The 24716-nt window shown below is 38.4% G+C and overlaps 1 protein-coding gene across 9 annotated transcripts in view; it reads right to left on the bottom strand.

Annotated features, from left to right (window-relative positions):
• The window catches only part of LOC101164350 (protocadherin-15), a 231851-nt gene that overhangs the window by 90315 nt on the left and 116820 nt on the right, over nt 1-24716 (bottom strand). For all 9 annotated transcript variants that reach the window (XR_013651529.1, XM_020711888.3, XM_078937477.1 and 6 more), the window contains 6 exons: nt 21410-21559; nt 21222-21313; nt 19030-19131; nt 10399-10531; nt 7991-8070; nt 5745-5838 (listed from right to left, as the gene is read on the bottom strand). Coding sequence is in view for 8 of the 9 variants with exons in the window: in XM_020711888.3 (XP_020567547.1) it covers nt 5745-5838; nt 7991-8070; nt 10399-10531; nt 19030-19131; nt 21222-21313; nt 21410-21559 (651 nt within the window). In the remaining variant the exon portion in view is untranslated. The remainder of the gene's footprint in view (nt 1-5744; nt 5839-7990; nt 8071-10398; nt 10532-19029; nt 19132-21221; nt 21314-21409; nt 21560-24716) is intronic.

Raw genomic sequence — 24716 nt, 5'->3', positions numbered from 1 at the left:
AAGCCACCACTTGGACCTCCAGCCAGTGGGAAGGGAGCCTTGCTGCAACAGTCTCCACTGCAGCTTGGCCCTCTTCTCCATTTTGTTTTTGATTTCACCTCTTGTTTAGTTGTGTGTTGCACTTTTGTATTTTGTATTCGTAGTTCTTCGTAGTTTGTATTTTTGTGCCCACACTGATTAGTCTTTTGGTTTATAGTTATATTTAAGTGAAGCTGTAGGGGTGAACTGCCATTTTGTTTAGTACATGTTTTCTCCTGTTTTTGTTAGGTTAGGGAGGTTAGAGTTTTGTCATTTATTTCCCTTTCCTTTCATTTACAGGTAAGATTACATGTTTCAGTTAGTTGGGGTTTTGTTTGTTATTTTGGCCTGGGTTCACCCTGAAGCCTTTGCTTCACTTTTAGTTCGTATTGATTGTTTGTGAATTTGTAAATAAATTTGATATATTTTGTTTGGAGACATTCGTTTGGTGTGTGTTAATTTAACTTTGGTTGCCAAACCTTTACTTTTTTATGTTATGCCCCTTCGTTGCCCCTAGACACACGAGGGGACGTAACATAATTGGGGGCTCGTCCGGGATCTGAACCCAGGACCTCTCGCAGCTCCTTACTGAGACATTGTATTGAAGAAGGAGCTGGGTTCTAGAATTATAGGTCAATCTATGTTCTTACCCTCAAAATGATAATAATCTTTAGGTCATGACCAAAGGATATCATCTCAGAGACAGGTACTAACTTAAAACCATGTGTAAGTATGTTTTAAATAACATACGGTAGATATCCCATGGGTGGTCAAACAGTTATCCTATGGCAGGCAATGGAATGAATCTGAAACTTTTCAGGTTTATAAATTCTTGCTATCTCTGGAAAAGTAAAAATTTAATGTATCCTAAGGAAAAGACTGCTTAAAAAGACTATGGGATATATTGGTAGTTTGTGATCCATAGAGACTGTTTTGTTTTGCTTGGGACTGAAATGTGCTCCATGCAGGTAGATACAAAAAAGCTTCAGCAACGTGTTCATGACAACGCAACGTCCTCTGCAAAGAAGCTGAAATATAGGTTTTGGACTTTACACAGACAAGGTACACCACAAAGAGACAGTGACAAATGTCTTTGGGCCACTTCAGGTTTTTGTCTCTAACAAGAAAACATTCGCCGAAGACATCTAGGGAACACTTATCTATGACGTACTGTAATTCTTTGACTGTTTCTGCAATCACAGTGAATTTAGTTGATAGTGATGTGGAGAAAAGCAGCTTTTTTCATACCAGCTTAGCACCGTTGTGCAACACTTTGTTTTGCATAGATGTGCAACAGCTTATTTTATTTATTTCACTTTATGTATTAAGTGTTGCATAATGACGCAAAGCTGCTTTTCTTTGTGGGAGAATCAGCAAATTTATGTGGATTGCTTAAGCATTTCACCACTAAAAAGTGTTGGATATCAGCGCAAGTCTGCTTTTCTCCACCTGAAGCTACAGTACATTCACACTGCTCTCAGAAACCCGCATTCAAACTACGACTTTAAAGGGAAAAGTCTATGTGAACGCTCGTTTTGGGATTCTGTGTTCACAACTCTTGCATTCATATGTAGCCACACACATTTATAAGAGCTATTTTGGGCTCTACTTACAAAACATGTAGATGTTGAACTCATGTAGAAAGGTAAACCAGGTCAAGCTTTGACCAATTAGGGACTCTGATTTAGTAGCAATGTATGAATGGCATTTTGCATCATAAATCAACCTATTCATAATGTACGGCTAATGGAAAGGTTAAAGACTTACACATTTATCGGAAAAGAATACAAACTCCATTTAGAAAGATCTCAGGTGCATTTAATGGTAGGACTTCCATTCAGCCAGTCTGAAGCTGAATTAGCATTTTTATTTAAATCCCATTTCACAAAATTCCATCTGAAATCATTTATTGCTTGATTTACCTATTGAATTGAGTCTATGGAGAACAAATAAGTCTATGGTGCATGTAAGTATCCCTACAGTGGAGAAGGTCCACTGCACCAACTTCTATGTTCCTCAGTTTGACAGTATGATGGATTCACTGACCAAATACCCAATTAGGCACTTTGTAGTCTGACACTCTCCCAACAGAACATTTAATAATATAGGACACAAATGGCTGTGCATGTGTGTGGGCGTGCACGTATGAAGACAAGCCAAGGCCGCTCAGGTGATGCTGATTAATGGGCAAGTATAAAGCAACTACACTCCAATCTTCTCTCCGTTTTCTGTTTGTTTCCTCTTTTGTCTTCTTTTCTATCTCTCTGTAGCTGATAACTTTCCCTTTCTGTTACCCCGCCTTTCTCCGCCCTCCAATCCTATTTGTCTCTCATTCAAAATATAAGGGAGTGCCAAAAAAGAGGAAAAAAGTTCAGAGTACTTTAACACACTTTCTGGCTTTGAGATCTTCTGGACAAAAAAAAAAACATTGTCGTAATTGTCGAGATCCAGAGAAAAGTATGACCAAGACTTGTACTCATATACGGTGGCCCTGAAGTGCAAATCTAACTTAACACAAAAATATGTGTAATAATAGAAAACATTCAATTTTAGATGTTAAAACAAAATTCTAGAACCTAAACACGATTACAAAAAAATGAAACGGAATAAAAATTGTACATTTCAGAAAACAAAATAAATTTTCATTAATCAAATGTTGAAAACGTGAAACACAATAAGAAATCGAAAAAGTTAGGTAGAATGGGACATCACTGATTGGAAAATGACCTTTGATTTTTGGAAAATCCAAAATGTTTTTTGGTATTTTTGACAGACGACAGAACTTTTAGGTGGTACGTGACATCACTTATTGGATGATTGTGATTGTTTTCCAACGTTTAAGTGTTTTTTAAATACATCTTCAATATATCTTGTATTTTTTAGTATTTCATTTTGATTTCTGGAAATTCCAAAATGTATTTTGCATTTTTTACGGAAAACGGAAAAGTTAGGTAGTTTTTCATTTTGCTCACTTTTATTTTTAGAACATTTCATTTGTATTTTATTATTTATTTGTAATTGTGTTTTGGTTTCTGTAATTTTGTTTTGATTTGTAAAATGGTATTCTACTTTTTTTTAATTTGTTCTGCTTTTTAAATTGTTGTTGTGACCTTTAATATGTTTTTGCATTATGTAATTTTAACTTCAGGGCCAGCGTACTTATATGACTCAGATATTTTTACAATAACTGAAAATTAAATGACATACAATTAATAATTTCCCTTTTTTACCGTTGTCTGCAAGCAGAGACCTTAATATTTTAGCAGTTTTATCAGTGTTAAACTTCCATATTAGTTTGAGTTTAACATTGGAAGCGATCTGGGGAAGGACATGACATTGAGGCGGAGGAAGGGTTTGATTCCCTCCTAATTGAAGGATTTTGAAGAAAAGATAACGAACAAAGGTAAACTGATGAAAGCCAAACAGGGAGAGGGAAGCGATGCGGGAAGATCCAGTATCCTTATTTGACTTTCATGTGAGGGGGAGTCTTGCAGGTGTCAGCAAATGTGAGATCTTACTTTCAAAAGAGAGGCGAGCAGGACGGAGGAAGGCAGAACACCACCTGTGGTGACCTCTGTGGTCAGTTAAGGATTTTAAAATATAGGAGGCAAAACATTTTTGCTGTTTTACATTCTATACTGACGAGTAATATGTTTTACAGATTTACTCAGGTTTTTACAGTTTAATATACAAAGGTGGTTGTAAGACACACTTACTGAGAGACACACCTCTAGAAAAGAGAAGATGATCCAAAAATACATTAAAAGGACAACAATTGTACTTGAATTAGTGGAAACAGAAATGCAATGGATGAGTAGAAATGGAATAAAAAAGAAAAAGCCATGAAGAGGATCAAAAGCCTGAGAGACTGGCTTCAAAAATTGTTCTTGTAAATGCACAAGGATTTCAAAGAAGATTATGTTTGATAATTAAAGACAAACTTTGAATATGAGAGGGAGTGGGAGTATATTCATTGGTATGTGCATATTTGTAGTTGTTAGAGAATTGCAGGTAGTTTTATATTTAAGATATTTATTAATATTGATGATTACAGTTTCTTAGCTCTTGACCTTTTTTTGGATACTGAAAGGTTAGAAAGAAAATAGAATAGAAGCAGATGGAATTGACTCAAGGGTCAACTCAACTCCTGCGTAGCTTACAGTGAAATCAGAGATCATCTATTGAATAGAAGCGAAGACAGCAACACTACATCATTTGGAGGCTGATAGAATGAGGAAAAATGGGAAAGAGTCTTTTTTTTTGGGTAAAACATGTATAATCCCAGTTACAAGGAGTCTTAATAGACTTGGTTTAACAGGACACTGAATTAATAAAAAATAGCTATTTCAATTCAGTTTAGTTTATTTACAAAGGGTCAGTTCATGGCCAAATTCATTTCCAGGCGTCACACAAAGTTCAAGTTAATCAGATTTAATGACGGCAATCATAATTTTATTGATTTATATTTTTTGAAGTAAAAGTCATGTTTTTTTCATAGTTTGGTGGGAGGGTGTGACCTGTATTCAGGTGCGACTTATACGTTAAAGGGCGCTGTGGAGCCTGGTTTTCACTGAGCGGTACAGTGTGATCTAGTTTAGGACGGTCCTGGCAATTCAGGTGAGTGTTTCCACTCAAAGTTGGACCAGCCCGGCGCATGCTGGGTGTAGACCGAATGCATAGCTTTGCATAATAGCAGTGCGACTCCAGCAAAAGCAAAGCTACCAACAACAATGGAGGTCATCAAGCAGCTCATTATTTTCACTTGGCTTTTGGTACTACAACTCATTTAATGTTGCCTGAGAGAAGATTGTGCGTGATGCTGGTGCTGGTTTGGCGCTGTCTTTTGTCGCAATGACTTTACACCAATCAGGGGGTTTCATCATACGACAACAGTAGCTCCACCCTAACTTTCCATTCCATTTTTCAATTGAGCTACAACCTACGGGGGTCCAAAAATGGTACTGTTCAGTCCATCTTAATGGGTCCACTTAATAATGGAAACACCCAAACACTGGACCGAACCAAACCACACCAGAATGCTCAGTGGAAATTAGGCTTTATAACCCGCAAAATACTAATAAATCATTTCCGTTCATGAGGATCCAGTTCAGATTATCTAGATTATTTTAATAAAACCTGTTTATCCTAAAATACAAAAGTGACAGAAAAGATTACATTTGGAAATTTTTGACGCCTCTTCATGAAACCATGTTTAGGACATTTTGAAACCCTTTTTTGATTTGTTGAATTTGCGCCTTTGATTGTTTTCTTGTTCAAACACGTCACACCTCCCTGAGCAGACCCCCCCCCCCCCCCATATCCACACACACACACTAATTCTCACCTGTCCAATAATGCAGAGTATTTATAGACCCAAGTTCTGACCTAACAGTCTAGAGGGAAAGCTCCTTAAATCCACCAATCAAAAAGGAGAAAATGATTCAAATCTTCCCTAGCAGCGTAATTCTTCAATGTACATTATTTTTGTCTGCTTTTTTTGCCCTGAACATAATTTATATTGTAAAGTGTTCTTTTCTCTTGCAGTTACAATAATACTGCTTGTGTGCTAGGATGGCATTTTCCTGAAAACTGCTGGATGTGACATTTCACTGTGAGGGATTAAAAGCCCCTTCCAGCAGCCGCTCTCTTTAATTCCACCCGAGACGCAAAACGGCTCAAGTAAACAAAGCCGGCTAATATCTGTGTGGTACAGATGAGTTTCTTACTCCATCTGGGTGTCCGTCTGAAGCTGTGACCACCAGAGAATAATAATCCAGAGACTCTCTGTCCAGAGGACTGCTCAGAACCAAAGACCCTGATCTGCAGAGGAAAGACAGAATATGTTAGTTAGCACTGTAGGAATTAGAGTGCAAAAGAGATAAAAACACACAAAAACACCAACAAAAAAACTATACTTTTAAGGCTTAAAGATCAATGTAGAAAACTACTCTGGTTGAAATTACTTTTAATTGTTTTAGGAGAGATAAGTTTTACACTAAGTTTTAAGTGTAAAAGTTTAAAAAATCTTTCTTTTCAAAAAATGATTTTGCACCTAAAACAGACACATTTGAGCACAGAAGATAGAGAATTTCTCTCAATGAAAAAGTTATTGATTGCACATATAGTTTCGCATTTATTTTTGAGTTTTAAGTGGATTTCTCTGCTTCAAGTGGCAAATATCTTTTTTAACAAACACATTTTTTTGAAGTTATACTCTCAAAACAAAGAGTGGTATAATGGCACAAAAATAACTCTACATGACTTTATTTTTTATTTTATTTTTTCTTACGGTAATCACTACATATCCATTCATGGCAATTGAAATGGTTATTTCAGATATTTCAAATTTAGCTAGGATGAATTTATCAGTTGTGCAAGAATTCTTCTTTAGATCTTAAAGTTCTACTCCTTTCATCTTTTCATCTGTTTTTAAAGTGTTTTGAATCGTCTTTTAGTTATGAATATGCTACTTTTTTTTGTGCCAAAAACTAAAACATCTGTTGTTTTCTAGGACATAGTTTCTGCAGAGCGGCCGTAGTTCATCCGAAATTTGCCTCTGAGTCGATGTGTAGTAAGCCTGCCCCCACTTCCCTTCATCCCTTTATTTACACTCTCCCTATAGCTTACAGCCCCTCGCAACCCCAACTTAACATTACTGGAGCAACGAAAATGGAGTGGAGGGAGGAGCTTGTGCCTTGCTATTATAGCTTCGACGTCAAAATTTTTCCGACGACATTTTTTTCTTCTGCTCCTGACTCACAACAATTTGAATAAAAGATACCGCAAAAAAATGCAATTTTCAGCTTCATCTTATTTATATATGTCGTCCGTCATGAGAAACACCACAAGAAGATGTTAGAAACACAAAAAACACAATTTGCATCAGTCAGTCAATTGAAAGAGATTATTCTACAGTTGAACTTTAAGCCCTATCTTCTCAAAACTGAAGCTTTTGATCAAATGTCATGTAAAGGGAGCTCCAGATGAATTCATTATCAGACAATATTACTTTCAATCGATGAAATATAGTGCAATTTTAACAAATGTAGGCAAACTAAAGAGTGTTTAATCTGCTTAATAAAACATCATGCATACTTAAATGGCTAGAGTTTTACTTCCTAATGTGGTTGTCAAAAGTTTCTGCCAGTCCTGCCCTGTTTTCTTCTCCAAACTTTGACTGTCGTCCTCCTTACTGTTAAATTGTTCCAGTTCACTGTTTTGTTACTTGCAGTTTTTTTTGTATTTTTCTTCTCCTTCACCCAGCAGCTATTTAAACTTCTTCTCAGCATTGATGCATTTTAAATGAGAAATTTAAAAAAAAGCGCCTCAGAGTTTGTGGGCAACAGTCAGAACAGTCAAGGCCTTGGCCGATATCAAGGCAGTTAATAGGCATAGAGTTCACGGATACACTCATCTGGACTTTATTATTTTATATTTTATTTGAAAAAATAACTTTGAGAAGACGCAAGCTATGACCTCAAATGTCACAGTTGTTTTCTTAAAACAAAGACCTGCTTCCAGCACCCAGTGAGGAGAGCTGCTTTTTTACCTCAAACTCCACAATCCTGTCAAAAATATCCTTTCTCTGACCTGCCCCGTGCATTCTAACTCTAAGCAGACGTGCACTTTCTTTACATTTCTGTAATTTTCTACAAACAGTTGCTGTTTGCAGAAATTACAGCTCAGCACAGTAGACGTTTTCTCCAGCTTGACACCATGCTCTGCTTCACTACATTATGCCCGTTCTTAAAGAGGCCATGACACTCTAATTACATCAGACGTTATTATTACCTGCCTCACGGTCCACAAATGCAGACTTGGCAAGCTAGAAGCAACTCATAAGATTGAAAGATGTGTGTGTGTGTGTGTGTGTGGGGGGGGGGGGGGGTAGCCTGGATATGTTGACACAATACAGGGCGACTGAGCTTCCTGTAGATTCCATCATTGCTGCTTTGATGTTTGGAGTTCTTACTTCTGCTGCAGGAGAAAACTTCCGGTGACGTCTCCGCTCTGGATTTGATAGGTTATGGGGTCCATTTCACGATCCACTGCCTTAAAGGACAAAAACAAGAAAATGAAAGTTGTGTGGGATAATGAAGTGAAAGTGTTGCATGGTTTCTTTTCAAAAGAGCATCTAAATGGTGGTAAATTGCTGGATCCATAAAGGACTTTTAGCAGTGCAGGTAACATATATTACTAACATATTACACTTCATTAGACTGAAAAACTACCGTAATTGCCTCTATTATTATCATTATGCTCTTGTGGCTCCTTTTTCTAGTAGCATCATTTTTACTGCTAATATTTTCCACCTGGAAGACAGGTTAAAAAATGTGCACTCAAAGTTTATCAGCTGAGAAGATCTGCAGCTTAAGATGAGTGAAGGAAAGAGAAGACGTAAATAAAGAAGGAGCAACAAATTACAATAAACTGAGTCTCGCATTCAAGAAAGTTTCCCAGTTTCAGGATTTGAAATGGAAATTTAAAAATTAAATTAAAAATTAGCTAAAAAAGGAAAATGAGTTAAATTAAATTATAATTAAAAAGAAGTCAAATCAAATTAAAGTAATTGCAAATATAATAAAAAAATAAGTTAAATTTAAATAAAAATTTAAATTTCATTTTAAATCAAATTAAATTAATTTAAATAAATCATTTTCTTATTGTACCTTTCACCCCTGTTAATACAGAGTCCTGTACACAGAAAAAAGTTATGTAAAACAAAATAATTAATTTAAATGATAGATCAGGTAAATGTAAACTTACCTTGTAAAACACAGATCACTAATTTATTTTGTTAGACAGCAATCACTCCCAAAACTCTTAAGAACAGATTTTACGGTAAGTGTTTATGTACTAGTAAATGTGGATTAGTTGCATTAAATTAAATCTTTAACATTATGATTTTTTACATGTATGTGGTTTATTATGAACTATTTATGCTTAGCCTGAGTGTCGAACACCAATTCTGATAATTCATGTTTACATGTTTATAATATTTAGTGATACTTTAATTTTCTTTAAAAGTACATTTCCAACACATTTATTAAAAAACAAATAGTAAAAACTTTACTTTTGTATCTTTGAAGTTGGAAATAAATAGATTTTTTAAATGTCATAATTTCTTTTTAAATACCGTACAGAGCAAAAAGTTTGGACACACCTTCTCATTTATTTTCATGACTATAAAAATTGTAGATTCATACTGAAGGCATCAAAACCATGAATTAACTCATGTGGAATTATACACATAACAAAAAAGTGTGAAACAACTGAAAACATGTCATATTGTAGGTTAAGTAGCCACCTTTTGCTTTGAATACTGCTTTGCACACTCTTGGCATTGGCTTGACTTGTTTGGGCTAAAGAACACATGGAATGGACTTTAGACTGGTGGAAATCTGTGCTTTGGTCTGATGAGTCCAAATTGGAGATTTTTGGTTCCAACCACCGTGAAGCATGGGGGTGGAGGTGTGATGGTGTGGGGGTATTTTGCTGGTGACACTGTTGGGGATTTATTCCAAAATGAAGGCATACTGAACCAGCATGCCTACCACAGTATCTTGCAGCGGTATGCTATTCCATCCGGTTTGCATTTAGTTGGACCATCATTTATTTTTCAACAGTACAATGACCCTAAACACACCTCCAGGCTGTGTAAGGGCTATTTGACCAAGAAGGAGAGTGATGGGGTGCTGCGCCAGATGACCTGGCCTCCACAGTCACCGGACCTGAACCCAAACCAGACGGTTTGGGGTGAGCTGGACCACAGAGTGAAGGCAAAAGGGCCAACAAGTGCTAAGCATCTCTGGGAACTCCTTCAAGACTGTTGGAAGACCATTTCAGGTGACTACCTCTTAAAGCTCATCAAGAGAATGCCAAGAGTGTGCAAAGCAGTAATCAAACCAAAAGGTGGCTACTATGAAGAACCTACAACATGACATTTTCAGTTGTTTCACACTTTTTTGTTGTGTACATAATTCCACATGTGTTAATGTGTGACTCTACAATTTTCATAGTCATGAAAATAAAGAAAATTCTTTGAATGAGGTGTGTCCAAACCTTTGGTCTGTACTGTAAATTAAAATTGCGCTGAAAGGTGGACGTAGACCTTTGTGCAACTTGTCATAATTAAATCTAAAGTTCCTGCCCTTTTGACTGAAATGGGTTCCAAACAACCCAACACAAACCTAAGAATGACCTATATAACCTCTTTGCCTTTTCATGCCTTTTAATATCTGATTTTTTTGCCCATTTCCAAATGACAACAATTCATATCTGTGAGATAAAAACGTTTTACATTTTCAAATTGAATATATGAGAAGATATCAGGAAATTTTCTGTCCACAAAAACTGCATTTGTTATGTCTGAGTTTGTACCTGTAAGTTCAGCAGCGTAGCTTCAGTCCTCATAGCTTCACTGATCTCCAGGTTGTATTGTTGCCGTGGGAAACGGGGAGGGCTCTGGTTGTTTGGGGGCAAAACTTCGATATAGACTGTTGTAATGGATGACCTGTTGAGAAGAGGAGATAATAAAAAGACAAAAGGGAATGAGATACTGCTGCTGGGACAGAGGGAGAGAGGACAAGGAGGCGCAGAGAAAAAGCCTGTAACCGATATGGAGATGAATGAACAACATCAGGAGAGGAAGGTTAGAAGAAGGGAACAGCCAAGATGGAGAGGAGGTCTGTACCAGAGTAAATAGAAGACAAGATGGAGAAAGGAACAAAGGAAAGGAAACAGCTCCAGATGTTGGTAAATGTTGACAATAGTTTTTGATTAAGAACAGATAGACTAAAGTTAGCTGTTCTGTGCATTAAAAAAAAACGACTTTCATGTTCATGTAGTGGATTTGACCAAATATAAAGAGGTAATTTAGTAAGAAAAAGTTCTGATTCACACAAAGAAAATGTCAATATTACCAATTCTTAGTCAGCGTTCTCTGTTTTAATGTTTACACTTTATTTATGTCCATGTTGCTAATTAGAAATACAGTTTTTATGCCATAATAGGTGGCAGTGGCTCAGGCGATTGAGCAGGTCGTCTAATGATCGAAGGGTCGGCGGTTCGATCCCCACTTCCCCCAGCCAACTGTCGTTGTGTTCTTTAGTGTGGCAGCAACGCCTCTGTCAGTTTGCCCCAGGGCAGCTGTGGCTACAACAGTAGCTTACCATCACCAAGTATGAAGCGCAGATAAATCCAATCCATTATAATTATAATGCCAGAAAATTAAACAAAGAACCATTCTTTTTTTAAAGTTTTTCTATTTGTTTTGAGTGTTTCTTATGAAAATGTATCCTTTTCTTGGTTTTCCTCTTGAGCTAAACAAAAAAAAAACACATCAAAAAAGTCCCTTTAAAGATCCACTCCAATTAAAGTTGTGTTTTTGGTGTTTTGAACGTTAACAAACTTAACTCCTTATGATGGACAACACACCAACAGGATCTACAGTACTGACATTGGGATTTCATTCGGGCTCGAGAAATTCAACCGGATGGTGACAAAGAGAGGCAAGGTAGTCCACACAGGAGGGGTCTCACTCCCAGAAGGAACAATAGCAGACATCGAGGACAGTTACAAGTACCTTGGAATTCCGCAGGCAAATGGCAACCTGGAGCAGGCAACAAGGAAAGCTGCAACAGCTACATACCTCCAACGAGTAAGGCAAGTCCTGAGAAGCCAGCTCAATGGCAAAAATAAGACCCGGGCAATAAACAGCTACGCACTGCCAGTTATCAGATACCCTGCAGGAATAATAAGATGGCCAAAGGAAGAGATACAGACCATGGATGTTAAAACACGAAAGCTCCTCACCATGCATGGAGGGTTCCATCCCAAATCCAGCACCCGGAGACTGTATGCTAGCTGCAAGGAAGGAGGCCGAGGACTAGTGAGCATAGAAGCCACTATCCAGAATGAAACATCCAAGATCCATGAGTACATCAACCTCAAGGCCCCAACTGACAGTGTGCTCAGTGAATGTCTCAGGCAATGGAGAACAGAGGATACAGTGCCGGAGGACAGATCCTCATGGGAGGACAAACCCCTGCATGGGATGTACCACCGGACCATAACTGAAGTGGCTGATATCAAGAAGTCTTACCAATGGCTAGAAAGGGCTGGCCTACAGGACAACACTGAAGCGCTCATCCTGGCAGCTCAGGAACAAGCCCTGAGCACCAGAGCCATAGAGGCTCAGATCTACCACACCAGACAAGACCCAAGGTGTAGGCTGTGTAAAGAGACACCTGAAACAATCCAGCACATAACTGCAGGGTGTAAGATGCTGGCAGGGAAAGCATACATGGAGCGCCACAATCAAGTGGCTGGAATAATATACAGGAACATGTGTGCAGAATATGAACTGGAAACCCCAAGGTCAAAATGGGAAACACCTCCGAAGGTGGTAGAGAATGAGAGGGCAAAGATCCTGTGGGACTTCCAGATCCAGACTGATAGGATGGTAATGGCGAACCAACCAGACATTGTAGTGGTGGATAAAGAACAGAGGAAAGCCGTTGTGGTGGATGTGGCAGCGCCAAGTGACGGAAACATCAGGAAGAAGGAACATAAGGAACTGGAGAAATATCAGGGACTCAGAGAAGAACTGGAGAAAGCCTGGAAAGTGAAGGTGACAGTGGTGCCTGTGGTAATTGGAGCACTCGGGGCAGTAACCCCCAAGCTGGAGGAGTGGCTACAGATACCTGGAAAGACCTCAGACCTCTCAGTCCAGAAAAGCGCAGTGCTAGGAACAGCTAAAATACTGCAGGACCCTCAAGCTCCCAGGCCTCTGGTAGAGGACCCGAGCTTGGAGGAAAAACCACCCGCGGAGGGTGAGAGGGGCGTTTTTTTTTGTTTTATATATATATTTTCAGGCTTTTATAAGAAAGCCTAAAATTTCATTTCTGTCGATATCCTTATTAATATTGTTGTGCATCAGAACCAGACAAAAAAATACAGATCTCACTTGTGATGTGGAAACTACAGTCAACAGGCCACAAAGTTGTTCCACTCCGTTCTGATGCATCCACTTGCAGACCACTAGAACCATGTATGTATGTCTTTGTTATCCTCTTTCAAGATGTCATTTGGCTCAAAACTCTGATTTTGCACGCCATTTTTGTTGCACAAGTTATGTTAGTTTGGGGGTGGGAGGGGTTGTCAGCTAGCAGGAGAGTGTAAACATAAAGCTTTCAACGACAAAGAGGGGAAGGGTGGGCGGGGTTGCTTTGCACCAATGGTCCCCCTCACAACTCTGAGGCAAATTTTTACTTAAGTAATGCTGCTTTGTGCAAACTACGTTGTAGAAAATGAGACAAGTATGATTTTGGCTAAAATAATTGAGACTGGTGGGACTACTTTAAAAAAAGATCAAATGATGAATCGAGTGGGATTATTTGACAGGAGCTTTAGCTCCAGGGTGGACATTGCTTTGAATTACTCTTACTCCTCAACCACTTTTGCAACTATTGTCATTTCATAAGGCTGCTTTTCTCGATGTCAAAATACATCGGAATTACGTTAATTGCATAAATGGTCAAAGAGTTACGGTGGTTAAAAGATCTTATTTTTCTGTCACCAGCGACAAGTTCAGTGTGCATCAATATAGGTTTTATTGCAATTTTTTAAATATTTGTGACTTTTGGGCTAATGGTGATGAATCATTGAGTCTTTCTCCTAAAGCACACAGAAGTACTGAGATGTTGTGCTGAAAAAACAAATCTAACTTTATTTTGTGCATCATTTCTCTGTCATAACATCTGAAACAGCTCCAGAAGTGGATCAATCTAGTTGGAACTTTAGTCACATGAATACCAGGAGTAAAAGTTTTGGTTAGATTAACATAAACTCAGCAGTCGGTCTAAAAGACTTCACAAACTTGGGTTAGTTATTTTCGGAAGGACTATTCCTGACGATGGATTCATCTGGAAGAGGTGCATGGATTCCATTCCTACATGCTGAGTGAGCCAAGCTTTAGCATTGCAAGAACAAAGACATCAACTGCACTTACAGAAAATCACTGACTGATAGAGCGGAAAAAGTTCCAAACAAGTGGTGGCTATATCTATCCATACAGTTAGTATGATAAATACGAAATGGCAGAAATAAAGTCGGTTGCCGTGGAGATTTGAAAGGGCGTGCTTTATCATAGCATTTCTGACAGCAGTGTTGATGGATGCCGGATGTGTTCAAGCCCCCGACCTGTTACTAGTATCTTAAGGTGTGTTCAGACTGGAAAAAAGATCATTTGGTCTGGACTGAGTCCGCTTAATTTGGTCCAGATCGAGTTCTGAACCTTTGTTTGGTCTGCATTCAGACTAGCGTCAATCCGCCTTTACAGTGTTTGAAATGTAAGATAGATAATGTTAAGGAAACTTTAGTTGGTTATTATGAGAAGAATGGAAAGTGAAACTGCTTCAAAAACCAAAATTAGGAACTTATTTGCAAATTAAGGACACATTTTCTGCTGAGCCATATGTTATGTATAACTTAAAAAGAGGACAAAGATCCTTATGTGGTCAAATCAGAGCAGGAGTGCTCCCCCTACAGGTGGATGTAGGGAGCTTTAAAGGCATTCCTGAGGAGACTCTGTCAGGTCTGTGAGCTGCAAGTGGTGGAAGATGAATTTCCTTTTTTGTTTTATTGTCCTTTGTACTAAAAACAGAGACTTTGTAAGTATGAGGTGATATAAAAAGAAATGTCCTGATTTGTTTTGGTTACCTGAAGATAAAATCTTACGTTGGCTTTTTGAAAATGAAATTTTTTGTTTGGCAAATTTTGTGTCAAGGGCATGGACAATAAGAATGGACACTTTGTATTCTGTTAGATAAAATAAAATCAATCAATCAATCAATCAATCAATCAATCAATCAATCAATCAATCAATCAATCAATCAATCAATCAATCAATCAATCAATCAATCCTGTTTTGAACCAAAGCTTGTAAGCAAAACCATACCAATAAAGATCTTTTCAATCATTGACTAGGAATTACGAGGGCGGGGCAACCCAACTAGAAGCAGAAATTATGGAAGTCCTACACTTTGTAATCCTTGTGGGGTTAGTTCACCTATTTTAAACTTTATATTTCACTGACCGATTCTGTACGTCTGTATCAACGTCAAGAACCCCACTTTTTATTTGCTGCTTTGGTCCGGCGGAGGCATGCTGGCAAGGCGGTTACTGAGGAGACAGCAGCTAAGAATGTACCCTGATAAGTGTTTATGACACAGGTTGTCTGCAAAAAAAATGTGAGACGCAATGTTAAAAATTGTTACAATGAGCCTGCATTCATGCATTTCAAAGAGTTATTGTGTCGCATCGTTGCTTCATGTTTCTCTGCGGCTCTCTGTTTACACTGGAGTGCCAGGCTTTGGTGGTCGTTTGGGCAAGTTGTTCCGCTTCAGGCACGCTGCGTTTATGCTTAGGCCTGTATTGTTTTGTGCAATCTGAGCACTTATAGGGAGGTCTGCAACCTTTACAATTGAAAGACCCATTTGGACCAGTTTCTTTACCCATCAAAACCCAGCAAGAGGAACTAAGCTTCACCTAAATGTTGCTTTTGAATATTTACAGTTATTGAATTATTACAATGTTCTATATTTTTCTGTATAAATCCATTCGAATTACAAGTTCCTTTCAAAATAAAACACACCATGTGTTAAAGATGTTTCTGCTGCAGTTGATTTAGTTGAATTAAAAATCTAACAAAGTCAAGTCAGATATGGCATTTTTTACTATTATAACTTTATACATGCAACTACAGTTTATACTATAAAACATCTGAACAGCAACTAGTCACTTTTGTGAAGCAGAAATCAATATGTCATTTCATTAAAATAATCAACCATTGATAGAAGATTAAACATTTTACCATCATTGTGCTCAGTTATTTGACCTTTAAAAATCTAAACATAACATGTATGACAGCACTCAATCAACTTAAACAAACTAATCAAAAATACAAATCTTACTTATATATTAAAAATATTAGTTTTTTTTTCACTAAAAGCCAAACGTGGAGGGATAAAAGAGCCACATTCAGTTTTAGGACCCCTGGACTACGTAAACAGTTGTGATCTGGAAAGGTTTAGTAGCCCAACTGGTAAGAGTGGGTTCTTAGCACCAACATGGAAATGTGTGCAGCTGTAACAAATAATGGGACTTTGAAAAAAAAAAAGAAATTTGTTTTCTGCTGGTGAGTTAGATGTTGCAGCTCCATGCATATCAACAATACAAATGCAGAACAAAACAACCGATTTAAGGCTGTGGGAGAGCTTTCTGTATTGTTTCCCTCAAAGCAAAAGGGGCCAAAAAGCATCAAGAATCCTCAAAGCCTTTTTGTCTGGTAGAAAGGCCGGCGTGCATCATCAGATTTACTGCAAGCGATATGCAATCACACCGGCTCCCTCCGTTCTTTTATTTTGACACTTTTCTTTTTTATAGCACTCATGTTCTATTCATAACGAGCAGTCTCTTCTAATCTGAATACAACTTCGGCTTCCAAACAGTCATTTAAACTTGATGCAGTGTTTGTGTTCTTTGTTATTCTCTTAAATTTCAAAAAGGCCAGGGTTCCTTTGGAGCCTGGATCATAGCCCTAGCAAAAAGAGCTAGCAGAGAGAGATATCAATTTGTCATGTTCAGTTTTGTTTTCAGATGTCAAAAACAGGAGGGTCTGCAGGCGGTCCGTGGAGCAGCCGCTGGAACCACCTCAATCTGCAGGAGTTCACGTCCCACTGATTCGGCAGCCTCACTGCGAAAACCACGCACCAGAGCACACCAGACTCTATTTTCTTCTTTTGAAATAATAGACTGAAGAATTTTGAGCCGTACTTTGGTGTCACACGTATATTACTTTAAGGATATCAATATCCAAGTCTACCATAAAAAGAAGACTGCATGATAGTAGATCCGGAGGGTACACTGCAAGATGCAAGTCACTCATAAGCCTCAAGAATAGGAAGGCTAGATTGGACTTTGCTAAAAAGCATCTAAAACAGCCAGCACAGTTCTGGAAAAACATTCTTTGGACAGATAAAACCAAAATCAACCTTTACCAGAATGATGGCAAGAGAAAAGTATGGAAAGGGCATGAAGAAGCTCATGATCCAAAGCACACTACATCATTAGTAAAACACGGTGGAGGCAGTGTGATGGTCTGGGCGTGCATGGCTGCTGGTGGCACTGGGACACTAGTGTTTATTGATGACGGGACACAGCACAGAAGCAGCCCAATGAATTCTGAGGTGTTCAGAGACATACTGTCTGCACAGATCCAGGTGAATGCAGCCAAACTGATTGGGCGGCGTTTCATAATCCAGATGGACAACGACCCAAAACAAACAGCCAAAGCAACTCAGGAGTTTATTAAAGCAAAGAAGTGGAATATTCTTGAATGGCCAAGTCAGTCACCTGATCTTAACCCAATTGAGCTGCATTTCACTTGTTGAAGACTAAACTTCAGACAGAAAGGCCCATAAACAAACAGCAACTGAAAGCCGCTGCAGTAAAGGCCTGGCAGAGCATTCAGAAGCAGAAAACCCAGCATCTGGTGATGTCCATGAGTTCAAGACTTCAGGCTGTCATTGCCAACAAAGGCTTTTCAACCAAATATTAGTAAAGACCATTTTGTTTTCAGTTATTTCATTTGTCCAATTACTTACGAGCCCATGAAAGGAAGGGATTGTGTTTAAAAAATGCTTTAGTTTTTTACATTTTCATGCAATTTTTTTGTTCAACCCATGAAATAAAAGCTGAAGATTTTCCACACCCAATGGCTTACATCAAATCCCAGGATGGGCATTAGATTTTAGAATTTTTCTCTAATAAAATTTAATTAAAATTTGGAACCTTCAGGGTCAACCTTGAGTGTTTTTTTTCTTTTTGATGCTACAATCAATAAAGTAACAGAAAAATGCTCAAACATGTTAAAACTGTCAATGTTTGGTCTTCTCTCATCCACACTGATTTTTTTCTGCCAAACTGGCATGATGCTCTAAACCTTTAGGACAGTGCAAAAAAAAAAAGAAAGAAATTCCCGATGGATGGTGCTAAACACTCATTCTTTTTCTGAGCCTTTTAATAGCAGAATAGTAGCTTAATTCTTTCGTGCAAAGGACACTGCAGTGTTGAAATATCCTCCATCCAAGCTGTTCTGGGCAAAAGTAGTAGACTCAAGTGTCATCATATTAAAGCGTGCTTATGCCCATGTCCTTATTTTCCCCACTCATGTTATTAACATAAGACTTTTTGTATTTTTTATTTTTTAAAGGGGATGGAATCAATGAAAAGCAAAACATGCGAAGGTGTTTGTCAGGAGCTTCCCAAAGACGGCTCTGTGGTGTTTTAGGAGTCCAAATCAAAGTCCTTCCCAGTAAAGCTGCTGCATCAATAGCTGTTCCAGTGGGTGAACTGTTCGATGGCCGGGCCGGCTGGCTTCTACTTCCAGAATATTGCTTTGTGATTGCAAAAACCTCAAATTTAACTGCCAGACGTTTGGAGCCAGATCAATGAGGACAGAGTTTCCAAAAACTAAATAGAAGGAGCGGCTGCAATTCCAAGGGAGAGCTGCATAAAGTTGTGGAACATTACAGCTCCTATTGACTGGGATGATCGGCAGAAATTTGAAGTCAGTGAAGTAAAAAGTGAAGTTAACTAAAATTCCTATAATTGAGGCTCTTTCTTTTGCACTCTGCCATCTTTATTTCAAGTGCTTGAGGTCCATCCTTTGATGAAAATGTCTTTTTTCTAAATTACTGAGTATAATTTTTTTATTTCTTGCAAGAAAAAGGCATCTGGGTCGTTTTTATTAACTTTCTTTCTGCACGACTACTTTGAGTCTTACACGTTTTTCACTTTTGGACTCCTAACCAAACTTTCTTTCTCTTTAAATATTTCATACACATCATACTAAATTAAATCGAAATTGATTTCTTGTTTGAAATTGTGAAAAAAATGATGCAGGGATGAGGAAAGACGTGAAGTCTGACAACAAGTGTGAAAGCTCACCGTCTGTGAGGCGCCGGGCCGTTGTCCATGGCTTCTACTGTCAAAGCGTATCTTTGTCCGACAGTCAGCTGGACTCCTGGAGCCACTGTAATGATCCCACTGCTGTACAATCAAACACATGGAATGGATTCATTCACAAAGTGCATCAAGATTAAACATTTTTGGACTAGACGTGAGTTTTCCTTCAGGAAACCATTCCATTAGGAGCTATTCACACTAAAAGTATTTTCCCTTCTCAGTATCAACCTTTACATCAATAAACATTGGAAAAAAATCTGTTTCTGATCCTTTTTTTTAAACAGCTTTATCCCCCCGAGGGCCACAAAAACGCAAGATCGAGTATAAAAAAAGAATGTTTAAAGCTGAGTTCCTGATTGGTTGATGCAATGCGTTGACCTCACCAATGTTCAAATATATGAACTCTGGACATGCAGCGACGCTCAAATTGCGCTTCCAAGATCTGAGGCCTCATTTATAAAACTTTGCGTAGGATTTGCGTCAGAAGTGGCGTACGGATAAAACATAGGACGTGCGTACGCACAGATATATTCAGATTTATAAAACCGTGCGCACGCACATCGTACGCATCTTTCCCTTTATAAATCACAACCGATTCTAAATGCAGCGCAGCTTTTGCGGCTTCATGACACGCCCATAGTTGCCCATAAAGAGTCCGTGAAACGCCCACAAATGAATATTCATGGATTGCTAAATCATGGCAAACACAGAGAGGAAATCCAAACAACGTAACTTTACTCAATGTGAAGTAGAAGTTATCGTTGGCGAGGTAGAAAAGAGTGTGGGCATTACTATTACCAAAAAGGCACTTGAGTGGCAAACGGCGGCAGACGCCGTAAATGCTGTAGCCTCACAACCTCGGACCGCGGCCGAAATAAAAAGCCCGCAGAGGTCCAACAGGACGGCTCGAGGAAGTCGGAACCGGCTCATAAGCCACTCGTCCTCGTTTGCCAGCAAGTCTTCTTGCTGTCTAAAGATGCGTTCACTCCGAATTCTTCCATTTGCCACATCTTCTAAGAGTGCAAAATCAGCCATTGTGCGTCATTACGCATTGTGATGGGGCATTTTATTTCCATCCATTTAATTACATCTGACAAGCTACAGATGTCGGTAATAATCGACGCGCAAATGTAATTTTTTGTTGCTTTCTGAATGGTTGAGACATAAGCCATACATTGTTTTATCAAAAAGAAAACAAACTAAAGGCATATGCATGAATACCATAATTCCGTGGCTTATGAAGAAATGTTTTAATATTAAAACAACTTTCCCCAGTGGACAATTAGTACGCCTGTCCGTCCGCACGCCCGCACCTATATCTGCTCCGCCAGACGGACACATAACGAGAATATCAGTTTTGTACATTATTTCGTTCTGTTAACTATATTATTTATGAGGATGAATTGCCCAACATGCCAATATTGAAGAACATGTTTCACTTTTCTTTTTGCAAATATGTGTTCATTTGAATTTGTTGTAATTTTCGTTTTATTCTTTTTTATTTGTTTCACTGCTGATCGATCAAACGGGTGTTCGTGTTGGCTGTTAATTGTAAGACTTGCTTTGTGAAGTCTTCATGTTATTTCTGAGAGGCAGTATTGTCATTTTCACTTTCACGTGTTTCTTCCATCTGCCGACGGCGTCGCCGTTTCTCATTTCACCCGTTTTTGTGCGCACGCCTGGGTCAGAGCTTGCGTGAAGGACCGCACATTTTCCCGTCAAGTTTGCCCTTTATAAATATCAATTATTGCATAGAGAGTGGCGTACGCCGTCTTTTGTGCGTACGCAACGTTTATAAACGAGGCCCCTGATCTGTACCCTTGACTTAACACTGAAACTGGACGCCCCTGATGCACAAATTGCGTTCAGTGTGAACACAGCTTTACTCTCACTAGGATTTTTTTTAAAATAAGCTTTTGTGCTTGTTTCCTTTATTCATGTTTTTTTAAGGAGGAGGTTGTTTCCATATTTCCACCTTTAGCTCCATCCCTGAATGCAAGTATCACTGGTTAAACCACGAGTAATTTGAAAACAGTTTTTTTAGATCAAAGGTTTTGGAATGGAAATATGGAAAATTACATGAACATTTATTGGAATTGTGTCCAATCATAAATTCTAAATTTGGTTTAAGTGTTTTAGAAGCCTAATAAACAGCATTAACACATTATATTTACCTGCTGTCTAAATGAAACTTCCCCAGACCACCAGCCAAGATTCTGTAGCTGATTTCACCGTTTTGACCTGCATCAGGATCAACTGCTGTCAGCTAGAAAAAAAGCAGACAAATGCATTTAAACGGTCACAAATCTGAGCAAATGATTCCAAAAGGGGATCAAAGGTGGGAGCTTTTCTCAGTGGGCACCTGTAACACAGTTTCCCCTGGCATCATGTTGGTGAACAGGTTGATGGTGTATGAGACATTGGAAAAGGTTGGAGTGTTGTCGTTAGCGTCCAGCACTGAGACGGTGACTGTGACGGGAGCACTCTGCTGCACGCCATCAGATGCCAGAAGCTGCAAGAAAAGGAGGCACAGCAGAAAAAAAAAAACCCAAACAAAAATCAATAGAAGAAGAGCAGAGACACATAATAGCCCTTCTGAGGAAAAAAAAGAAGAAATAAAGAGCTGTGATCTTTACAATCTCAGTAATGGAGGTTGGGCGCTCAGTGCATTAGATACACCCTGGAGATGCGGGTCAATGTCTCTAACAATTCCATCTTTTGAGTCACTTCTGGCCAAACTGAGACATGCATTTCATGACATTTAGAATGATTCGGCAAATATAAAGATTCTGGACTAATATATGGCTCCACATTGGACTGCACACCTCCTCTCGCTGACATGCCGCCAGGCTGGGCCTGTCAGATAACAGACTGCTGTATGAAGCAACAACGCTTTAAATCACAAGGGGAAGCAGATGTATTGAGATGCTGTGCTTGGCAAAGGGCAGCCTCTCTATGCTGTGCCAATAAAATGCTGTTGAATCAGACGACTTCGAATAAGACAGAAAACGAAGGGAGAGAAGCAAAGAGGGAACAAAAAAAGACGAAGAGGGAAAGTCCAAACTCTAATAAGATACCGATCTCAGTGAGGTAACTCCCATAGGTACATTAACTTGAAGAATAAATTAACGGGTGCGTCTGTGGGAGTCTGATCCTTTCGGAAAATTGAAACAGGATAATTTCAACTTGAAAAATCTGTAATTAAATATTAGTTCCCTAGACCATTTAAGATTTTGTGCTCCCACATCTTTGTTCTTTCACATCATTTAAGCACATTGGCCTCACTGTCTCTTGATTAAATTTATTCTGGATGTATAGGATAAGCATTCCACCAGTCTATCCAAGCAAATCTCTGAATGGTGGTCTAATGTTTCATTTTGCTCATCATTTACCAAAGAAGATCACAGCTTTCAGACAAATATTTTCCCAAACTCTTCATAAAAGTTAGGCTAAACCAAATTAGAACTGTTGGAGCCATTGACTAAACTTGAGAACTGGTGAGAGGGAGTGCCATGTCACTCACAGAAAAAGGTTTACATTCGGCTCTGACGAAATTAAGTCAATTTTGTCACCATTTTTGTATTGGAACCAGCAGGTGTCAGTAAGCAGTCATTGGTCCATGAATCCAAATTCCTCCCCTATGCCCTCTGGCTCCTCCCCATTGTTCCAATTGTAGGGGCATTTGGAGCTATTGTGGAGTCCAAACTTGTTTTTTTAAAGGGGAAGCAGCAGGAACTTAGGGCTGTCCATCCCTCCGCCAATCAGGTGACCCGCGTTACTGAAGCACAGGAGCTTACAATTAGATAAAAGCACTGAGTTTTTATTTTTGCATGACTTTTTAAAGTTATAAAAGTGCTGGCAGCTACGCGCTAACATAGCTCATCGGCCTTTTTTTTGATGACATCATCGAGTGGTAGTACCGTTCAAATTTGAAGACACTATATTTCTACATTTCTCCATTTGGAGGGATAAATGTAGGGGCAGGACAAATCCGGATTCGGCCAATATTTCTATGGCAACCACTCTAGCCAATTAGGAGTGAGCTTGTTAGAAGTCTGCACCCCTACCACTTGAAAGCAGGCTGCAGAAAATCTGTCAAACCAACATTTGGAACATTCGACATGAGACCGCATTCGTTATTAAGGCATCTGATTGGTCAGTTTATAACTTGAATAACTTGCAATTAAGAAATATTATCCTAAAATATTTTTATCAAGAATATGTGGAAAAAAAAAGAGGTTATTCAGCCAACATAATGACCAAGTAATGCTGTTCATTTCTGAAGAGAAGTCTATGGGATTTTGGCTTTAGGAGCCTGTTTGGAATGCCAGAGGGGAGGGGCCACTCAGTCCAGTTCTAACATGGAATCAATGGTTGTAGCACACACAAAAATTAGTTATAGACAAACATAATTGGCTACAATTTAGTCAAAAGTTGTGTAAGTGAATTGCAAACATGTGGCTTAGTTATTGATGGAGAACCTTTGAGATAAGCCTGATTGTTGGGCCGGCAGTTACTCACCAAACTGGAGTTATTTGTTTACGTTTTTTTTTTTTTTTTTTTTGCAGTAGTTCTAGATATTCTAGCATGGAACTCTTGTGAAATTCTGGTTTTAACAACTTTCTGTTAACAGATTTAAAGTCAAATGTTGCAATTCCTCAAGATACCACTCAAGGCAGGTTGCAAAAAAAGAGAAATTGCCCACTGCTTTTAATGGTAAAAAGTCAATCTTTACACACAAACTAAAACCTTTCTGCTTTAACAGAATTTTTATAAATATGTATTTCTTTTTTGGGTTGGCAGGGAGGCTGGAATCTATTATTTTATTACAACAAAACTCTTGTTTTCTTTATTGACTTGACATGGACATTGCAACTCCAGTCAACATATAGAAGTTTTGACCTTTTTTCTGGGAGGAGTGCTCTATAAATAAATTTTACTTACATTTCTACATGCCTGTCAAATTAAGGAGTTCTCTTCTTGAAGCAGAATCTATTAGGCGATGTACAAAATCACCAGTCTATCATATAAAAGCATTTCAGGAAATACAAAAGTCCAAACCAGCAAGATGCAACATCTTGGATCCAGTTGGCCTTTAACTCAGAAAAATTCATTTCTATTTACTATTTCCTTCTTTTGAATCTCTTCTATAAGGCTATTAATGACATTGGACAAAAGCTGAACTGATTTTAACAAGAATATGTGACGAAATCACAATTTTTTTTCTTCATTTTTTTTTTTTTTTTTTTATCTATGACATTGATAGAAATACTTTCAGGAAATGTTTTTAAAGATTGCCTGTGTTCAACAGTTATGTTAGCCTTTGGGACCAAGCGGTCAGATTCCATTTATGTCTGAATTGTCTTCTAATATTCATACATCTATGCGTTTAGATTGATCTTGGCATCATAGGAAATATTCCAACATTGATTTTTCCTTAGGAAAAAATAAATAAATACAGATACCCACAGGGCTATATGTGCATAATTAAACAAACCAGATGAGCTAGAAAACTGCTTAAACCTGGAGGATTTTAATTACTGAGTTCAACACTGAGGGCGCCCAGCTGTTAATATAATACAAAAATAAACCTAATATTTATGGAATAACAGTCACAGACATTTTGTAGACTTGAATTTAAACGTTCATCTCTCACTCAAAGCAGTGTT

The sequence above is a fragment of the Oryzias latipes genome, chromosome 19, assembly GCF_053564925.1.
Source record: "Oryzias latipes strain Hd-rR chromosome 19, Olatipes_Hd-rR_3.1".
NCBI lineage: Eukaryota > Metazoa > Chordata > Actinopteri > Beloniformes > Adrianichthyidae > Oryzias > Oryzias latipes.
The sequence above is the reverse complement of the archived record's forward strand: the minus strand, read 5'-3'. Positions and strand labels throughout refer to the sequence as shown.